Source organism: Tiliqua scincoides, chromosome 2 (assembly GCF_035046505.1).
Source record: "Tiliqua scincoides isolate rTilSci1 chromosome 2, rTilSci1.hap2, whole genome shotgun sequence".
Taxonomy (NCBI): domain Eukaryota; kingdom Metazoa; phylum Chordata; class Lepidosauria; order Squamata; family Scincidae; genus Tiliqua; species Tiliqua scincoides.
In genome coordinates this window covers 272,316,192-272,337,274 of record NC_089822.1, presented here as the reverse complement: position 1 = coordinate 272,337,274, position 21,083 = coordinate 272,316,192, and the positions used below count along the sequence as shown (strand labels likewise).

The 21,083-nt window shown below is 52.4% G+C and overlaps 1 protein-coding gene across 1 annotated transcript; it reads right to left on the bottom strand.

The window, feature by feature from the left end:
- Positions 1-1,668: 1,668 nt before the first annotated feature.
- LOC136639224 (vomeronasal type-2 receptor 26-like) lies at positions 1,669-20,084 on the bottom strand. Its single transcript, XM_066613223.1, has 8 exons — positions 19,864-20,084; positions 18,508-18,799; positions 17,443-18,249; positions 15,254-15,484; positions 14,243-14,369; positions 12,795-12,974; positions 12,271-12,455; positions 1,669-1,827 (listed from the first exon to the last, which is right to left on the bottom strand). Exons 1-8 carry the CDS (start codon positions 20,082-20,084, stop codon positions 1,669-1,671), a joined length of 2,202 nt encoding a protein of 733 aa, XP_066469320.1.
- Positions 20,085-21,083: the final 999 nt, after the last annotated feature.

Here is a 21,083-nt window from a genome sequence, read left to right as displayed (position 1 = left end):
ATGCCAGATGTAGGGGAGGGTACCAGGATGAGGTCTCTTGTTATCTGGTGTGCTCCCTGGGGCATTTGGTGGGCCGCTGTGAGATACAGGAAGCTGGACTAGATGGGCATATGGCCTGATCCAGTGGGGCTGTTCTTATGTTCTTATGTAAAATGCAGAGTCCAGCTCAACACGCACGGCCCCATCCCTCTGCCTGGCCTGGCGGTTGGCCCAACAGTGAGTCAGACACTATCTTTCCTTTTCATCACTAGCTGTTCCTTTCTATTCAGATCTGGCCTCAGAAAAATAATGTAGCATTTGGGGGAAAAGAGGCAGCCCAGCAGCCCGGCGCTGGAGGCCAGGATGGAGAAGACCTGCACGGCCACCGTGTGCTTCCCCTTCATGCTCAGGTAGGCGGGCACAAAGGCCACCCAGACGCTGCAGAAGACCAGCATGCTGAAGGTGAGCAGCTTGGCCTCGTTGAAGGCCCCGGGCAGCCGCCTGGCCAGGAAGGCCCCTGTGAAGCAGACGGCGGCCAGGAAACCCAGGTAGCCCAAAGCGCCGTAGAACAGGGTGACGGACCCCGCGTTGCACTGCAGGACGATTTGGCCGGGCTGGGAGTGCCTGTCAGAGTCTGGGAAGGGTGGAGAGATTCCCAGCCAGGCGGTGCAGAGGCCGAGCTGGACAGCGGAGCAGGAGAGGATGATGGCGTTGGCCAAGCCCTTCCCCAGCCACCTCCGCATCCTGCTTCCTGGTTTGGTGGCCATGAAGGCCACCACCACGGTGACGGTTTTGGCCAAGACAGAGGAGAGGGCCAGGGAGAAGATGATGCTGAAGGCCGTTTGGCGGAGGAGGCAGGTCACCCTCCTTGGCCGGCCGATGAACAGAAAGGAGGACAAAAAGGAGAGCAGGAGGGAGGCGAGAAGGACGTAGGAGAGGTCCCGGTTGTTGGCCTTGACTACTGGAGTCTCACGGTGTTTGATGAAGGTTCCTAAAACAAAACTCGTCGTTAGGGAGAAGAGCAGGGCGAAAGATGCCAGAGAGGCCCCCAGGTGGTCTTCGTAGGACAGGAAAGTTATGACTTTGGGGACACACTGAGTCTGGGCTTTGTTTGGATGCTGGTCTTCCGGACACTTGTCGCAATGATCTGCATCTGAAATGAAAAAAATCAGTATCTCCAATATCATTTAATCTGCATTACATCCCTTAATAGTCTGTCAGCCCAATCAACCCCCCCCCCCCACCGGTACAGCCATGCCAGAAACACCCACAATGTATCAAGCTTGAGCGGGGGAGGGGGTGGTCCGATAAATCTGCCCTCTCTTTGCTCTGTCCTCCGGCCCCATTCCTCCCTGCCCTTACCCCCTCCCCCCTCCCACTTGCTGACCTGCTCTGCACACCTGCAGTCACCAGTGGAACACACATTCTGCTGGGCCCAGGACTGAGCCTCGTGTCTGACTTCATTCCGTGAACACTGTTGCAGGTGAGCACTTCTGCAAGAGACCTCAACTGAACCAGGCTGGGGGAGTCCTTGGCTTCCGACAACGTGCAGTGGAGTGAAGGGAGGGTGACATTCCATGGAAGGAGACGGGACTGAAACGCAGAGAGGCAGGTTCAATTGTCACCAGTGCCTGAAAGCGACCCTCAGGACTGGGATCAGGGCTGGTCTGTGCATGTCAACCGAGGCAGTCACTCTAGGCACAGCTGGGCAGGGGTCACCACCTCTGCCTCCCCCTCCTTCCACTCCCGGGATTGAGAAGCAGGGAGGAAATGGAAGAGGATTGCGGAGGAGCCAACAACAGAGAAGGCACTGAAGCTCCCCACTCTCCTCTCCTCCCACTCCAGGGCCTGGAAAAGGCAGGGGCAAGTGGGGCTGCAGAGGACCACACAGAGGGTGGGGCATCAGGTGGGAGGGCAGCACTCGGCAGGCTGCCTCAGAGGCTGGGGGTCCGGGCTGGCCCTGGTCTGGAGCACAAAGCATTGTGGATGGACGGACAGGCTGAGGCAGGTTGACGTACTGGCCAAAGAGAACCCAACCAACCTCCTACTGCCGTGTCACTTATTTAGGAAGGTTTCGCGAACAGACAGTAATGCAGTTTGAACCACAGGGAGAGCCTTCAGCTGGCTGTGTCCAGTCCTGCCCCCACTTCTCCCCCTCCACCTGCAGCCTCAGTTTACTGTCCAGAGTAATTTCTCGCTAAGCATTTTGTGAGATAAATGATGGCTAATAAAGGTAGACAAAGCAAGAAGGGCTCTGACTTAAGGACTGTCTGCACACCTCCACAGAATGGGTCTGAGTCAACCTTTGCCCCACTCCCCACGACCAGCCCATCACTCTGGAGCCCCCCACCTTCCTGGGAGGAGACGGTCCCTTCTGCGCACCGAGCACACGCATAGCAGCACAGTGGCCTTCCTTCCTGAATTAGCTTGTTGTATCCTGGGAGGCAGCTGCCGGTGCACCTCGACTGAGGCAGGGTCTATGCATGAAGACAAGGCACATCAAGGAGAATCTGTTTGGTGGGGGAGCAGTTTGTCTGTAGCATTGAGTCACACAGTTGGGGGGATCCAACAGGACCTCGAGTCTGAGGTTAGCAGGCACCCAAGACGGTTCTTGAGGGCAGAGCTTGGGGGCAGAACTGGGAAAAGACCCCTCCCTGATCCTCATGGTGATGCTGCACTCCAAATCCCGGCTCTCCCAGGAGTTCCTCAAAGACATTCAGCAGCATGGGCTCCTGACAAGGTAGGATCCTGTGGGACTCAGGAGGTCAAAGGACAGAGCCCCGGTGCTGCCACATGCAGACCACTCTCCAGCAAGTCTGGAACCAGCAGCACACACTGCCCCCAACCCCAGAGTGGCCAGGTGGTCCCGTACAGCAGGGGTGCTCACACTTTTTTGGCTCGAGAGCTACTTTGAAACCCAGCAAGGCCTGGAGATCTACCAGAGTTTTTTTACAATGTTCACGCCATCATAGCATATAACATTTATGTGTACAATGTATGTTGGTGTACTTTTCATAACCGAATGAGCCAATATTGCACAACAGAACATAATTAACTGTAAACATTTTTTGTAATTACTTGAGTTAACTCTGATGACTTGCACTGAAGTGAATCAGCCAAGGACGCATAGTCCGGACAGTAGCTGCTGACAGCCAGCCTCAAGCACACTTCTAAATGTTCATCAGTCATGGTGGAACAGTACTTGGACTTAATGATCTCCATGTAGGAAAAGGCTGACTCACGTAAATAAGTGGAGCCCTTCCTGCCTCAGGTGCTCTTATATCCCTGAGGGCCCTATTGCCTTCAAGTGGCTGCAGCTATGCAGCACACTCTGCTGGATGCCCAGGCCTTACCCTTAAAGGGGCCACTGCTGACACCATATCTACCTCCGGACCCTCCTTCCAATACAAGTGGGGGGGGGAGCAGATCTCCATACAGACCAGTGCAAAAACAGGGGAAAGGTGTGGGGGAGGGAAGATCTCTATATAGACATCACAGCAAGACCAGTGCAAAACCCCTTGCACACAGAACCAACCGATGGAATTTTGGGGGGGGGGGCAGATCTCCATACATACCAGTGCAAAAACAGGGGAAAGGTAAGTCAGCCCCAGTAGAGTCAACGGGGCTCACTCCCAGGGATGCGTGGACAGGAGAGAAGCCTGCCAGCGGCTCCTCTCCCAGGGAGGAACCTGCCAGGTTCTCACTACCTGGGCTCCCTGGGCTCACTCCCTAGGTTCACTCCCTGGCCTCACAAGCCTGCCAGGGGCTCACTCCCAGGAATGCGTGGACGGGAGAGAAGCCTGCGATCCACTCATTTTGCCTTGCGATCGACCCGTCGATCGCGATCGACGTATTGAGCACACCTGCCGTACAGCATCATAGCTGATGGTGCCGAATTCCACTGCAGAACACACTTGCCCACCCAGATTCTACTGTGGGTTGTCCTCCAAGGCCACCCAGGCAGTTCCATTCCCCAACCCAAAGTGTAACAGGACTGATATGTGTCTAAGACTTTGTTAAAGACCTTCTGCCATGTCAACAGAGGAGGCTCTTCCACTTGTTGCAGGTCAGCTTCTCCAGCTGCCAGTTTAAGTCACTGACTGCAAACTCAGGGACCCCACGCCTTGTTTTGCATTGTGGTTTAGTTGTGGCTGCCCCAGCCATGTTTAGCCCTGTTTGGTGCCACCAGAACCCGCATTTGTTGCCTGCCCATCACACACTGCTCCCGCCTCAGCCTCTTAGGGGAGGGCAGAGGAGGGTTGAGGACTGCAGAGAACTGCAACTGCCTGACTCACTGCTCAGGCTGCAGGTGGTGGGGATGTGGACTTGCTACAAGGAGCCCAGATCTAGGCAGTTTCAAACCACCACCAGTGAGCAGAGGGGACGACATCGACTCCCCCCAAGTGTGGGGACTACAGATGTGAAGTGGCAGATTGCACGCCAAATGGTGCCTTAGTGTGTGGATGCAGATTTTCCCCCATATGCAGAAAGATTACTGATTTACCCAAGAGAAGGACACAGCAGGAAAAAGGCCCCCCCCCATTAGGGGTGGCTGGAAGCCAAGACATCAGAAGGGGCTGTAGCAGCCTCCAAGCCCTCATCACCAACCCCTCTTGACTTACCATGAAAAGCTGGTTGAGGGAGGCTCAGTCAAGGGCCGTGGCTGAAAGAAGACACGGGTTGCGGAAACGGCCCCACCGCGGAGGTAGTCTCCTGGCCTGTAATAATTGAGCAGCTCCTTCTGCTCTCTGATCACAGCCTGGGGGCATTTTGCGTTGGCATTCTCTGAGGGAGGATAGAAGGAGAAGCAGGGAGGGGGAACCCTCATTGAATGACTGGCTACAGTGGGACTAATTCTGAGTAGGGCTGCCAAGGATTGGGTCACCTTGTAAACCTTGCAGCTACTGCTTGTGACCCTCCTCCTTTTCACCGCTTCTGTCCCAGCTCTCACTCAGTCCCTCCTATCCCCTCCCGCCCTGTTACAGATGGACGGGGGCAGCAGGGGAGCAAGTAAAGAGAACTCCGACATACAAACACACACCCCTCGGCAGCAGCCCCATTATTTTCTGCAGTGGGCTTTTTAAAAGGGGCAACTCGACTTGTCCATTAGAGTACTAAAGGGTGAAACAGAGGTTTGGAACATGCCCCTTTATGACACTTTTTCACAGGGGCAGGGTGGTGACTCGACTTGAGTCAAGCCGCACTGGGTTTTCCCATCCCTGCAGTCCGTACCTTAGAAAATCCTTGTGACACAGAAAAGTGTCACTCTGGTGGAAGGGTGGAAAGTAGGCCTCTGCCCGATGCCGTCTGGGGCCTGGCGGTTTCTATGCTGTGGGAAAGCAGCTCCTTAGGGTGCTGAGAAAAGACTTTGTGATCTGGAGTTGGGAATGGCTGTGCAGTGGCCTCACTGGGGGGTGGAGGCTGAACTGGGTGATGTGCAGGGGGGGTAGCACCACTAGGCACCCAAATTTTTAAAATCTTGATATTTTGGCCTCCCGTACTGTGTGATGCAAACCCTCTTGGCATCACTGTGGCCGTGCCAAGAACCAGCTGGCAAAGAGACTAGGGGTCCAATCCTTTCCAATTTTCCAGTGCTGGTGCTGCTGGGCCAAAGGGGTGTGCACTGCTTCCTGCATAGGGGGTGCAGTCACAGAGGCCTCCTCAAGGTATGGGAACATTTGTTCCCTTACCTGGGGGCTGCATTGTGACTGCACCAGTGCTGGAGAGTTGGATAGGACGGGCCCTAGCTCTGCACAGTTTAAATTCCCTCAGGGACACCTTGATTGCTGATGGACTCTTCCTGTGCTTTCTATATGGGAGGAGGAGTGAGTTGCCAGCTAGTTGCACAACCTTCTCCAAGCTTCAGCTGGATTGCAGCTCCTATTTACTAGCTGGGAGAAAGGTATAAAACTTAAACTCTGCACAGTTTAAATTCCCTCAGGGACACCTTGATTGCTGATTCCCCTGATCCAGTGGGGCTGTTCTTATGTTCTTATGTTCTTAAGTAAATCCCATCACAGTCAATGGGGCTTACTCCCAGGAAAGCATGGATAGGATTGCAGTCTTAGAGCCCAGTCCTCTGCATGTCTGCTCAGGAGTAAGTCACATTACAGTCAATGGGGCTTGCTCCCCGGAAAGCGTGGAAGGGCTGCTGTCCCTTTAAATCCAAAGCCTGGTCCAGTGAGTTGCCTGTTTGGAAGGGAGGGTTAAGTTCTGCCTTTCCCCCTTGTTTTTTTTTTGGGGTGGGGGGGTTAGAACTACCCCTTTTCTGGGTGGCTGGATGTGCCCACTGCAGGCTGCACTCAGAAGCCCAGAGAGAGGATAAGGAGTCATGATGGGCAGGTGAGGATTTCCTCCCCCTCCCCAAGGATCACGGAGAGGGACAAAAAAGTTTGTTGCCCAAAAAAGGCAGCCACTGGAAATCTGAAATAATGCTCTGAAAAAGTGGAAGGGGAGGTGGAGATCCCAGTCGCTCACCAACTGCAGGAAGGTGGGAGCAAAGAGCAAGGTGGTAACCCCGATGCTGTGTCTGGGAGGGGAGACATTTGCGAAACCCACAGCAAATTTGCCTCATCCATGAGGTTCTCCCCTTCCCTTCCTCCCCCACTCCCTCAGCCTGTATGTTTTCAGGATTATTGCCTTCATCAACATTTTCTACATTTTAAAACTTCCTTTCCTTCCCCCCCATTCTTTCCCACCCCAGATAGATAGAACAGAACAAAAAGGGGGGGATATAAGTAGATAGAGTTGCAAGAGAGTCAGAAGCTGGAGAAGGGGGAAGCCTGGAAATGCTGCCTCTACGTAATATTGCATCCCAGCAGGATCAGTGTCAGGGCAGTCCTACAAGGGTTACAGTGCCATTCAATCCATGCTTACTCAGGAGTTAGCCTCAATGCATTCAACTGACCTTCCTCTCAAGTAAGGGTGTGTGGGATTGCAGTCTCCTCCTTTGATTGATACTTAGCACTGGAAGTTGTTGTGGGGCATGTCACAGAGCATATCACAATTGCACTATATGGGCCTTCCTTCTTTGCCTTTTTGCCTCAGTCTGTTAGCCAAGTGTCTCTTCAAACTGGGAGAGGACATGCTGGAAAACGTGGTAGCTGATTTACCGATGCGCTTGTTTAGCTCAGTATTGAGAGAAAGAGTGTCGGAGATTGTTGAGCCAAGTTACACAAAGTCATGGACAACCTCCAGCTCATGTGCAGAGATTGCAATTCAGGGAGGTGAGTCCACATCCTGAACCATGACCCGTGTTTTCTTAAGGCTGATTGTCAGTCCAAAGTCTTGGCAGGCCTTGCTAAAATAGTTCATGAGCTGCTGGAGATCTTTGGCAGAATGGGTAGTGACAGCTGCATCGTCGGCAAAGAGGAAGTCACGCAGACATTTCAGCTGGACTTTGGACTTTGCTCTCAGTCTGGAGAGGTTGAAGAGCTTTCCATCTGATCTGGTCCGGAGATAGATGCCTTCTGTTGCAGTTCCAAAGGCCTGCTTCAGCAGGACAGCGAAGAAAATCCCAAACAAGGTTGGCGCAAGAGCACAGCCCTGCTTCACTCCGCTTCGGATGTCAAAGGGGTCTGATGTGGAGCCATCAAAGACTACAGTGCCCTTCATGTCCTCGTGGAAAGTCCAGATGATGCTGAGGAGCCTGGGTGGATATCCGATCTCGGGGAGAATCTTACATAAGAACATAAGAACAGCCCCACTGAATCAGGCCATAGGCCCATGTAGTCCAGCTTCCTGTATCTCACAGAGGCCCACCAAATGCCCCAAGGAGCACACCAGACAGCAAGAGACCTCATCCTGGTGCCCTCCCTTGCATCTGGCATTCTGGTATAGCCCATTTCTAAAATCAGGAGGTGGCACATACACATCATGGCTTGTAACCCGTAATGGATTTTTCCTCCAGAAACTTGTCCAATCCCCTTTTAAAGGTGTCAAGGCTAGACGCCATCACCACATCCTGTGGCAAGGAGTTCCACAGACCGACCACACGCTGAGTAAAGAAATATTTTCTTTTGTCTGTTCTAACTCTCCCAACACACAATTTTAGTGGATGTCCCCTGGTTCTGGTGTTATGTGAGAGTGTAAAGAGCATCTCCCTATCCACTCTGTCCATTCCCTGCATAATTTTGTATGTCTGAATCATTTCCCCCCTCAGGCGCCTCTTTTCTAGGCTGAAGAGGCCCAAACGCCGTATAAGGCGTTTCCTCATAAGGAAGGTGCCCCATCCCCGTAATCATCTTAGTCGCTCTCTTTTGCACCTTTTCCATTTCCACTATGTCTTTTTTGAGATGCGGCGACCAGAACTGGACACAATACTCCAGGTGTGGCCTTACCATAGATTTGTACAACGGCATTATAATATTAGCTGTTTTGTTCTCATACCTTTCCTAATGTTCCCAAGCATAGAATTGGCCTTCTTCACTGCCGCCGCACATTGGGTTGACACTTTCATCGACCTGTCCACCACCACCCCAAGATCTCTCTCCTGATCTGTCACAGACAGCTCAGAACCCATCATCCTATATGTGAAGTTTTGATTTTTTGCCCCAATGTGCATGACTTTACGCTTACTGACATTGAAGATAGAGAGGTGAAAAGCGGTGTGCCCCAAGGATCTGTCCTGGGACCGGTGCTTTTCAACCTCTTCATAAATGACCTGGAGACAGGGGTGAGCAGTGAGGTTGCAAAGTTTGCAGACGACACCAAACTTTTCCTAGTTGTGAGGACCAGAAGTGATGGTGAGGAGCTCCAGAAGGATCTCTCCAGACTGGCAGAATGGGCAACAAAATGGCAGATGCGCTTCAATGTCAGTAAGTGTAAGGTCATGCACATTGGGGCAAAAAATCATCATCTCTTTAACCTGATCCTCCTCCAATTCCAGCTCCATTGACAACCATTCTTCCATTCGACCTCTAATATCTCCTGGGGATTTTTCTTTAAAATTTTGTATTCTAATAAGGAATGCTGCTTTCTCAATCTCATGTCTCATTACAGAGATCTCTAATTCTTCATTTTGCTTTTGCATTCGATCCATTCTCTTTTCCATCTCTTCCTTACTATTATTAATTTTCTTCGTACCTCTCTTTAAATTTTTGACTTCCTGTTTAATTTTTGTAATCTGGTCCTGCATATTTGTCAAAGAATTATTTATCTGCTTCATTTGGTCAGAGAGATTGCCTATCTGTTCTTTCAGCTCATTTCTGAAATCTTTCATCAGGTCAAATAGTGAAGTCTGACTTTCTCTCCTTTGTTCCATAGCTGCATATGTAGCAATTTGTGATCCAACCGATGGTGATGTCTTTGACGTAACTTTACTAACTTCTTTTCTTGATGTCATTTTTTCCTTTTTGCTATTTTTCTCTTTGATCCATCTAATCCCTTAAAATAACAGTCTCAATATCTTAAATATTTCAAAACAAAACAATGCAAAACACCATCATAATCACAATTCAATAACTTCACAAAATTCCCACACAAAATAAAAAAGGAAAAAGAAAAAGTCATTTGTCTAACATTTAAAAAGTCCCCCCCACAGTCTTTCTTCACCTTCTTGTAAGGTAAATCTCCCAATTTATTTAAAAAACAAACAAACAAAACTTTTCTTCACCTTCTTGCTAGGCTAATCCCCAGTCTTACTTGCAATGAAACAAACTGCATTGAAATGTCTCTATTCTATCAAAAGTTATAGCCAAAAAGCCAGTGGGGGCGGAATGATGGGAGATAACCATGCCCACTGCCAAGGGTTACAAGTCATAGTAGGAATGTGGAAGCTCTTGGTTTTAGAGGCAGGCTGTCTCTGATTGCCAGATGCAGGGGAGGGCACCAGGACAAAGGTTGTGTCTGTTGTCTTGTGTGCTCCCTGGGGCATTTGGTGGGCCAATGTGAGATACAGGAAGCTGGACTAGATGGGCCTATGGCCTGATCCAGTGGGGCTGTTCTTATGCTCTTAACTACAATTCCCAGGAAGCCTTGCAGGTCTCTTGTTATCTGGTGTGCTCCCTGGGGCATTTGGTGGGCCACTGTGAGATGCTGGAAGCTGGACTAGATGGGCCTTTGGCCTGATCCAGCACAGCTCTTATGTTCTTATGTTCTTAGCCACATCCCAGGAGCCAGCATTGGGTCCTTGGCACAGGGCTGGTCTTTCTGGGCCGGTCTGGTCTTCATGCTTTCTCATGCCATGACCCCCAAAAATAAAGTATGAGATCCACTGCCCATTGAGTATTAGACCCACTGACAGTCAGTAGCTGTGTTACAGTAGACCACTGGGAGGTGACTAAGAGGCCAATCCTATCCAATATTCCAGTTCGCGTGCAGCCATGCCAATGGGGTGTGTGTTGCATTCAGTGGTGGGGAGGCAGTCACAGAGGCCTCCTCAAGATAAGGGAACGTCTGTTCCCTTCCCTCGGGGCTGCATTGCGACTGCACTGGTGCTGGAATGTTGGACAGGATTGGGCCCTCAAATGGGAATAACCACAGCTGGAGGTGGGTATAAAGGGTTGTATGTTTTCATAGATTTTGGTGTTTTACAAAGGCAGAAGTGCAGAAAGCAGAGTTACCTATTTTTATTCCAAACTGTAAATTAGAATCACTTTAAAAGCGTACTAGGTAGCTGCTACAGGTAGTATAGTGTCAGCAGATGGAGTGTCAGCAGTATAGTGTCAGCAGATGGAGCCACAGTTATTACCCATCCACCTCCCCTTTAAATAAGAAAAACCAAATAAAACTCTTTTTATGGCAGATTATTTGTGGTTAGCTCAGAAATCTCCATGAAAGGCTGAATAATAATAATAATAACTTTATTTTTACCCTGCCTTTCTCCCCAAAGGGACTCAAGGTGGCTTACAACATATAAAAACATAATTTAAAAACAAATAAAAACATATTAACACATCATAAAAAACAACAGTCAGAGTAAAAAAATAGGTAAAAAAAAGCATAGAGCAGCAGCAAGTCATAAAAGAATCATAAAAGCCTGTAAAGAATATTAAAAGATGTTAAAAAAATGTTAAAAGGCTGAGAACTCAGAAGGCCTGTTTAAACAGAAGGGTCTTCTGGCCTCGCCGAAAGGTCTCAAGAGAGGGAGCCATTCTTAAGTCAAGGGGAAGGGAGTTCCATAGCGTTGGTGCCACTACTGAGAAGGCCCTATTTCTTGCAGCCGCCCCACATACCTCCCTAGGCGGCGGCACTTGTAAAAAGGCCTTCTCTGATGACCTGAGAGGGCGAGCCGGATTGTACGGGAGCAGGCGATCTCTAAGATACCCTGGTCCAGAGCAGTATAGGGCTTTAAAGGTCAATACCAGCACCTTGAATTGGGCCCAGAAACGAATGGGCAGCCAGTGCAGCCGCTGGAGAAGCGGACTGACAGAGTCGAACCGTCTACCTCCAGTAACCACGCGGGCCGCCGCATTCTGCACTAGTTGCAGTTTCCGAACCGTCTTCAAGGGCAGCCCCACATAGAGCACGTTACAGTAATCTAATCTCGATGTCACCGAGGCATGGATCACCGTGGCCAGGTCTGCACGATCCAAGTACGGCCGCAGCTGGCGCACCAGCTGAAGCTGAGCGAAGGCCCCCCTTGCCACAGCCGCCACCTGGGAATCCAGGAGCAGCTGCGAGTCCAGGTGGACCCCCCAAGCTGCGGACCTGCTCCTTCAGAGGGAGTGCAACCCCATTCAGCGCAAGCCGATAGTCCAGCACATGCATCGAGGATTTCCGAACCAGGAGAGCCTCTGTCTTATCTGGATTTAATTTCAGCTTGTTAGCCCCCATCCAGATCCTCACTTTCTCCAGACAGCGCTCCAGGCCCTCAACCGCCACCCTGGAGTCTGGAGGAAAGGAGAAATTTCTGGTTAGCTCAGAAATCTCCATGAAAGGCTGAAGCTAACAGGTGAGCTAAACTGAGGCCACCTGAGGCCGCCATGAGGCCACCTGGACCTCCAAGAGAAGCTGTGGGTCAAGGTGTATCCCCATCCTGCAAACCGATCATGTTGAATTTACTCTGGTCCCTGTAAAATGCAGAGTCCAGCTCAACGGATCTTTCTTTCCTCTGCCTGGCCTGGCGGTTGGCCCAACAGTGAGTCAGACACTATCTTCACTTTTCATCATTAGCTGTTCCTTTCTATTCAGATCTGGCCTCAGAAAAATAATGTAGCATTTGGGGAAAAAGAGGCAGCCCAGCAGCCCAGCGCTGGAGGCCAGGATGGAGAAGACCTGCACGGCCACCGTGTGCTTCCCCTTCATGCTCAGGTAGGCGGGCACAAAGGCCACCCAGACGCTGCAGAAGACCAGCATGCTGAAGGTGAGCAGCTTGGCCTCGTTGAAGGCCCCAGGCAGCCGCCTGGCCAGGAAGGCCCCTGTGAAGCAGACGGCGGCCAGGAAACCCAGGTAGCCCAAAGCGCCGTAGAACAGGGAGACGGACCCCGCGTTGCACTGCAGGACGATTTGGCCGGGCTGGGAGTGCCTGTCGGAGTCTGGGAAGGGTGGAGAGATTCCCAGCCAGGCGGTGCAGAGGCCGAGCTGGACAGCGGAGCACGAGAGGATGATGGCGTTGGCCAAGCCCTTCCCCAGCCACCTCCGCATCCTGCTTCCTGGTTTGGTGGCCATGAAGGCCACCACCACGGTGACGGTTTTGGCCAAGACAGAGGAGAGGGCCAGTGAGAAGATGATGCTGAAGGCCGTTTGGCGGAGGAGGCAGGTCACCCTCCTTGGCCGGCCGATGAACAGAAAGGAGGACAAAAAGGAGAGAAGGAGGGAGGCAAGGAGGACGTAGGAGAGGTCCCGGTTGTTGGCCTTGACTACCGCAGTCTCACGGTGTTTGATGAAGGCTCCTAACACTAAACCCGTGGTTAGGGAGAAGACCAGGGCAGAAGATGTCAGAAGGGCCCCCAGATAGTCTTCGTAGGACAGGAAAGTTATGACCTTGGGGACACACTGAGTCTGGGCCTTGTTTGGATGCTGGTCTTCCGGACACTTGTCGCAATGATCTGCATCTGAAATGAAAAACAACAACAACAGTGTCTCCAACATCATTTAATCTGCCTTACATCCCATAATAGTCTGTCAGCCCAATCCACTGTCCCCCGCACTGGAAGCCATGCCGGAAACACCACAATGTATCTAGCTTGAGCGGGGGGGGGGGGGGGTCCGATAACTCTGCCCTCCCTTCGCGCAGTCCTCCGGCCCCATTCCTCCCTGCCCTTAGCCCGCTCCCCCCTCCCACTGGCTGACCTGCTCCAGCAGGTGTCAGCGACACACACAGGAAGGCTCCAGCCTTCCCACAGGTGCTCTGGCCATGCGCTACTCAGCGCACCAGCAGTCACCAGTGGAACACACATTCTGCTGGGCCCAGGACTGAGCCTCGTGTCTGACTTCATTCCATGAACGCTGTTGCAGGTGAGCACTTCTGCAAGAGACCTCAACTGATCCAGGCTGGGGGAGTCCTTGGCTTCCGACAACGTGCAGTGGAGAGAAGGGAGGGTGACATTCCGTGGAAGGAGACGGGACTGGAGTAAGACAGGCAGGTTCAGTTGTCACCAGTGCCTCAAAGCGACCCTCAGGACTGGGATCAGGGCTGGTCTGTGCATGTCAACCGAGGCAGTCACTCTAGGCACAGCTGGGCAGGGGTCACCACCTCTGCCTCCCCCCCTTCCACTCCCGGGATTGAGAAGCAGGAAGGAAATGGAAGAGGAATGCGGAGGAGCGAACAACAGAGAAGGCTCTGAAGCTCCCCACTCTCCTGTCCTCCCGCTGCAGGGCCTGGAAAAGGCAGGGGCAAGTGGGGCTGCAGAGGACCACACAGAGGGTGGGGCATCAGGTGGGAGGGCAGCACTCGGCAGGCTGCCTCAGAGGCTGGGGGTCTGGGCTGGCCCTGGTCTGGAGCACAAAGCATTGTGGATGGACGGACAAGCCGAGGCAGGTTGATGTACTGGCCAAAGAGAACCCAACCAACCTCCTACTGCTGTGTCACTTATTTAGGAAGGTTTCGCGAACAGACAGTAATGCAGTTTGAACCACAGGGAGAGCCTTCAGCTGGCTGTGTCCAGTCCTGCCCCCACTTCTCCCCCTCCACCTGCAGCCTCAGTTTACTGTCCAGAGTAATTTCTCGCTAAGCATTCTGTGAGATAAATGATGGCTAATAAAGGTAGACAAAGCAAGAAGGGCTCTGACTTAAGGAATGTCTGGACACCTCCACAGAATGGGTCTGAGTCAACCTTTGCCCCACTCCCCACGACCAGCCCATCACTCTGGAGCCCCCCACCTTCCTGGGAGGAGACGGTCCCTTCTGCGCACCGAGCACACACGTAGCAGCACAGCGGCCTTCCTTCCTGAATCAGCTTGCTGTATCCCGGGCGGCAGCTGTCGGTGCACCTCGACTGAGGCAGGGTCTATGCAGGAAGACAAGGCGCATCAAGGAGAATCTGTGTGGTGGGGGAGCAGTATATCTGTAGCATTGAGTCACACAGTTGGGGAGACCCAACAGGACCTCGAGTCTGAGGTTAGCAGGTACCCCAAGACGGTTCTTGAGGGCAGAGTTTGGGGGCAGAACTGGGAAAAGACCCCTCCCTGATCCTCATGGTGATGCTGCACTCCAAATCCCAGATCTCCCAGAAGTTCCACAAAGACATTCAGCAGCATGGGCTCCTGACAAGGTAGCATCCTGTGGGACTCAGGAGGTCAAAGGACAGAGCCCCAGAGCTGCCACATGCAGACCACTCTCCAGCAAGTCTGGAACCAGCACCACACACTGCCCCCAACCCTAAGTGGCCAGGTGGTCCCGGAAAACGTCATAGCTGATGGGGCCGAATTCCACTGCAGAACACACTTGCCCACCCAGATTCTGCTGTGGGTTGTCCTCCAAGGCCCCCCAGGCAGTTCCACTCCCCAACCCAAACTGCAACAGGACTGATATGGGTCTAAGACTTTCCTAAAGACCTTCTGCCCTGTCAACAGAGGAGGCTCTTCCACTTGCTGCAGATCAGCTTCTCCAGCTGCCAGTTTAAGTCACTGACTGCAACATCAGGGACCCCTCCCCATGTTTTGCATTGGGGTTTAGGTGTGGCTGCCCCAGCCCTGTTTAGCCCTGTTTGGTGCCACCAGAACCCACACTTGTTGCCTGCCCATCACACACTGCTCCTGCCTTTGCTCTACTCCTGCTGTCAGGAGTTTTGTCTTGCAAAATATGTGGGCAGGAAAAGGACTCTCAGCTTTTGAATCTTGAGATGAGGCATCTAATATTTTATTAGATGTTAGAAATCATGGATTTCCCCACCTGGTTGAACCATCCAGGCCACTCAATGGCGCCCTGGTCTATGGTGACGTGGAGGCCTGGTGGGCTGTGTCGTCTTGCCAGACTCCCAATTGTCACTCTGACAACAGACTTGTTGGGGAAAACCACCCAGTTCACTATGTCAAAGTCGGCTGCCAGATCCCCGTCCCCATCCAGATACACGCCGTCCAGGGAAGTGTTGTAGACCCCGAAGTTCCTCAGGAAAGGATGGAGCTGACACAAAAGAGAAACATCAGAGGTCAGGGAACCGTGTTGGGTGTTTCACAGAGACTGAATCTCCTATGAGTCAGGGACGATCGAAATGAAAACGGCTGATTGGTTGGTTTGTCTAACTCCCGTTTTCTATTCTGCTGCCCAGAGGCAGATCTACGCCACCTGCCCCCTCCAGGTACGCCTCTGCCTTGAATCCTGACTCAGTCCTCGAGAGACACAGCAACTCGATCACCGCAACTCCCCTTGTGGTAACAGAGCAGCCCCAACATGGCATTTGCTGAATCCCGTGAGGGGAGGGAGTTTGTGCATGCTGAGGCCTCCTTGGCGGAAGGGAACATTTGTTCCCCTCCTTCAGGGTAAGCCCCCACTGTCGCCATGGGTCAACTCAGACCTTTGTCAGCGATATCACTGGTGCATGACCACCTTGACAGGTGAAGGGAAATTGAGTCTAGAAAGTGCTTCCTTTTCTGCCCATCTACTTGTTCCACCCTCTTCTCACCTCCCTCCCAACACCTGTGCAGCCTTACCTGCACCAGCAGGCATCCAGGCTTGAGCGTTGGGAGAGTTTGGACAAAGAAAATCCTTTACCCAGTTTGTAATTAGTCTGTGGAACTCCTTGCCACAGGAAGTAGTGATGGCATCTTTTCTGGATGCCTTTAAGAGGGGATTGGACAAATTTCTGGAGGAGAAGCTCATTATGGGTTACAAGTCATAGTAGGTGTGTGCATGCTCTTGGTTTTAGAGGCAGGCTGCCTCTGATTCCCAGATGCAGGGGAGGGCAAAGGGACGCAGGTTGTGTCTGTTGTCTTGTGTTCTCCCTGGGGCATTGGTGGGCCACTGTGAGATACAGGAAGCTGGACAAGATGGGCCTCTGGCCTTATCCAGAGGGGCTCTTCTTATATTCTTATGAAGAGGGCTTTTTCAAGGTGTTCTCTTTCTGTCCGGCTTTAATGGTGGCGTGGACTCAACCACCAGTTTCCCTAGTAAACAGATGGTAGTGGAAAGCAGGGGCAGATAACTATGAGCTCTCCACAAGGCACAGCTATGCACCGGCCAGCCCCCCCCCATTTTTCCTTAATAGAAGCATGTGAATGTTTTGCTCCAGTGTGAAATCTGCATGAAGCCGGCCTGACCTGTACAGCATCTGAGCTATGCTAAGCTAGATGTGTAGATCTGCAGCACAGTCTGCCCAGAACAAGGGAAGGGTTTTGATGCTATCATTGCAAAGTCATCCTGGCTGCAAGTGTGATCTCTAGTCCTCCCCCACACACACACTCCCATGCAGGTACAGGCTTTGACAGAGAGAGAGAGAGAGAGAGAGAGAGAGAGAGAGAGAGAAAGAGAGAGAGATGCCAGTGGGGCTGATGGTGGCCAGTGTGGCAGTCCAGGCTGGTGGGGGGGCAGCAGGAAGGGGCAGGCAGAGCAAGCAAAGTGTCCCCCAAGTGATAGTGGCACCTTGGGGCAGGGCCACTGAGAGGAATCTTCTCAGTGGGTACAAAGATTCTTTTGGGCCCCTTCCTGAGCTCCTCTACACTCCTTCATGATAAGTGGATCCTCTTATCAGAAGTGACACTGTTAAGGAATGTTCCTGGGCCTGGTGAGTATGACTTGTGGTTGCTGCCATGTGCCCACGGTAATGCCCCCAGCATCCTATGTGGGCAGTGAGTCTGGGTGAGATTGGAAAATGTCAGATTCCAGGAAATTTCTGGGCCCCCTCCTTTGGCTCCCTTTTTACCTGGGTACAAATTACCCCCTTTACCCCCTCTCCTAGGCCCGGCCCGGGGGCTGCTGCTGGATAGTCTGTGTCCCCTGGAGCCACTTGGAGGGGCAGAGAGAAGGACCTGTGCAGGGAGATTCACTACTGGATTTCCCTGAAAGTTACGTGCCATTTCACTTCCTTCTGAGCTTGTTCCAAAGCCCATCAGTAGCCCTGACTGTCTGGGTGGGGAGAGGAGTACCTGCCATGCCTGCACCCTCGGAACCTCCAGGCTGCCTCCGTCCTCCACCACCCTCCGCCAGATTCGAGACGAAGACGCGGCGTGTAAGGCTTGCGCCACGGCCTGGACAGCGCTGTGGATGGCATAGCTGTCCTGGGTCAGGGCTCTTTCCATCACGTCCCAAGGCAGGGGCTGCGGTCTTTCTCTGCACCTCGTCCAGCCTTTCACGGACAGAACAGGCTTTGGAAACGAACAGTGAAATCCCCCCTCCACTAACCGCTGCCAGGTGAAGAGAAGCTTTCCAAAACCATTGTAATTTATCCTTTTCATTGACTGGATGGAGAAGGAAAAAAGACCCTGAATGTGCTGGAAAGATAAACGACTGAAACTCAGCTCCAAGCTGATGTCCCAAAAGGCTGTTGTGATCCAGATTTTCCCCACTTTGGGTTTTATTAAGAATTCAACTTCCCGTTGTATCACGAACATGACATGTACAAAGGAACCGGTCTCTGCATAGTAAAGGAACACATTGACTTGTCTCTCCTTGAGGAGTGATTCCTTACGGAGCAGCACTTTACCTGTAGTTAGCCCCGAAATGCTCTGGGAGTAAGCGACACAAATGCTGCTCTGAGTTAACAGGGGCGTCAAGGTCCTGATGAAGCGCTCTCCATTGTCAGTGTCTGCAGCAACCAAAGCGACCCAGGACCACTGGAAGTGCAGGAGCAGCCCGACCACCCCCACGTACTGGGGCTCTTTGGGGACCATCCGATAGAAAAAGGGGGACCGAGTTCTGTCATTGAGACCACGAGCCGTGAAAGCATAACTGACCTGGGAAGGGAAAGGAGAGATGGATGTTTGGATTTCTCTTCAGGTCACATATTTGGCGGCCTGAGCTTGTTAACAGTGAGCAAAACCCTGTTTCATTTTGATGCAAGGAAGCCCCCACCCACTGCAAGGACATGTCCACGGAACTAGGCAGTGCTTCTCTGTTCAGCCTTCTCACACACTGCATGCCCCCACCTCATTTTTGGATGGGAGGCAGCCACGTGGGACGAGTCACAGCCTGTGCCCTCCACCCACTCTCACCTGCGGAATTTTGTAGGCAGTCAACATGGCTGAAATATGGCTGGAGAGGTCAGCTTCAGCCCCTTCAAGAACTGCCAGCAGCCGTCTCTGCCTTCCACAGCTGTAGTTTGGGACACGTGTCTCTCCAGTGGAGAGCAGGTCTACAAGGGCATCAGAAGTCACTTGGGCATCAGAATAGGTGTCGTAGATGTTGTAGCCCAGAGTGACATTGGGCAAGAGCCTGGGGTCCTGGTTGATCTTCTCAGTGGCAAACAGGAAGGACAGGATGAGCCAGTTCCGTGTGGCTCCTTTCCTGAAACAAAAGGACTGTGCTGGGTTTTTGATGCAAAGGTCTGCATTTTGCTGGGGGTCAGAATTGTGGCTACTCCAGGTCTAGTTCTGAAACATGAGGGGATTCCCATATGAGGGTTTGGGCGTGTCAGGCTGGACATCCATGCTGTGAGGTGACCAACCCTTTCCACTCTAAAAGGAAGCCAGTGCAGGGCCCCTCCCCAACCCCATCCTCTGCACAGGTGAGCATCTAAGGCTGCCTGGACTGAGTCAGTCCCTTGGCCCCTGAGCTCAGTATTGCCCGCTGACTGGCAGCAGCTCCTCAGGGTGTCAGGTGGAGATCTTTCAAAGGCTGGACTGCGAGGGATTGAACCTGACATGCAAAGCAGGTGCTCTCTCTGTTAGGGGCTGGGAGGGGGAATTTTTGCCATCACCTTTGGGGGGGAAGATTCATGCAGCACTTTTCCCTCGCAGCAGCAATGGCAAGAGCATTTGCACCCACCTGAGAAGCCCTGCAGGGCTCAGTGACTGCTCAGGGGTTGAATTGAAACTTTGCGGACTGCAGGGGAATTAATTAAGTCATCATTGATCATTCTGCCTGGCCAGGCTCATGACTTGTGAGGTTGGGGGAAGGGGGAGAAACTGGGAGTCAGTTGTTGATGTGTTTTCCGTAAGCAGTCTCTTTGGGGAAGGCAGAGGAGGGTTGAGGACTGCAGAGAACTGCAACTGCCTGACTCACTGCTCAGGCTGCAGATGGTGGAGATGTGGACCTGCTACAAGGAGCCCAGATCTAGGTTTCAAACCACCACCAGTGAGCGGGGGACAGACAAACAGATGGACAACTCCCCCCAAGTGTGAGGACTACAGATGTGAAGTGGCAGACTGCGTGCCAAATGGTGCCTTAGTATGTGGATGCATTCCCAGATTTTCCCCCATAAGGTGACTGGTGTGTCTGGTGATTACTGATTTACCCAAGACAATGACACAGCAGGAAAAGGCCCCCCCCTTTGGGGTGGCTGGAAGCCACAACATCAGAAGGGGCTGTAGCAGCCACCAAGCCCTCATCACCAGCCCCTCTTGACTTACATGGAAATGCTGGTTGAGGGAGGCTCAGTCAAGGGCCGTGGCTGAAAGAAGGCAAGGTTTGTGGAAACGGCCCCACCGAGGAGGTAGTCTCCTGGCCTGTAATAATTGAGCAGCTCCTTCTGCTCCCTGATCACAGACTGGGGGCACTTTGCCTTTAGGCCCCCCCAGGCCACAGGGACCAGGAGCAGCAGCAGCAGTCTGGGCACCCCTGCTGCAGTCATCTCCCAGCATCTGCTCTCCAACACCAGCCGCGGATTGGAAGCCAAGACCGTCTTGCCAGGCGAAGGCTGCAGTCCAGGCGGAGGCTGCAAGTCCTTTCAGTGGCTTGCATCTGAAGGGGGTGATATGAAGCTTCACAGCAGAGGCCCTGACTGGCCGAATTCCCATTCCGAGCTCTCTGTGAACCAGAAGCTATTTCTGCAGCTATTTCTTCAGACACAGTCTCTGTTTATGAAGTTAAAAGTGATCTTTAAGAAAAAATAATTCCTTGACCTTGGAGAATAGAACACCGTGATTTGGGTAATAACAGTGAGGGCAGTCATCAGTGCAACACCTGGACTCCCTGTGTGCCCCCATGCGCAGGTGTGAGCTGGAGAAAACATGTTTGCAAGAATGCAGTTCCAGACTCTGCCAGGGGTCAGCAGTGGGATCACTTGAGCTTAGCAAAGCTGCCTGAAGAGGCACTGGATCTGTTCAGGGTATTTGTATTGGCAACCTTCAGTCTCGAAAGACTATGGTATCGCGCTCTGAAAGGTGGTTCTGGCACAGCGTCTAGTGTGGCTGAAAAGGCCAATCCGGGAGTGACAATCCCTTCCACACCAGGAGCAAGTGCAGTCTGTCCCTGGTCTGTCTCCCTGGCTATGGGCCTTCCTTCTTTGCCTCTTAGCCTCAGACTGTTGGCCAAGTGTCTCTTCAAACTGGGAAAGGCCATGCTGCACAGCCTGCCTCCAAGCGGGCCGCTCAGAGGCCAGGGTTTCCCACTTGTTGAGGTCCATCCCTAAGGCCTTCAGATCCCTCTTGCAGATGTCCTTGTATTGCAGCTGTGGTCTACCTGTAGGGCGCTTTCCTTGCACAAGTTCTCCATAGAGGAGATCCTTTGGGATCCGGCCATCATCCATTCTCACGACATGACCAAGCCAACGCAGGCGTCTCTGTTTCAGCAGTGAATACATGCTAGGGATTCCAGCACGTTCCAGGACTGTGTTGTTTGGAACTTTGTC

What these genes read in the sequence shown, in the direction of transcription:
- LOC136639224 (XM_066613223.1), bottom strand. Translation starts at nt 20,084, where the DNA reads ATGACTGCAGCAGGGGTGCCCAGACTGCTGCTGCTGCTCCTGGTCCCT. An exon ending in CTGCCTACAAAATTCCGCAG is followed by an intron (nt 18,250 to 18,507) that starts GTGAGAGTGGGT and finishes TTCCCTTCCCAG; the next exon opens with GTCAGTTATGCTTTCACGGC. An exon ending in TGCTCACCTTCAGCATGCTG is followed by an intron (nt 1,828 to 12,270) that starts GTCTTCTGCAGC and finishes TGCCTTTTCCAG; the next exon opens with GCCCTGGAGTGGGAGGAGAG.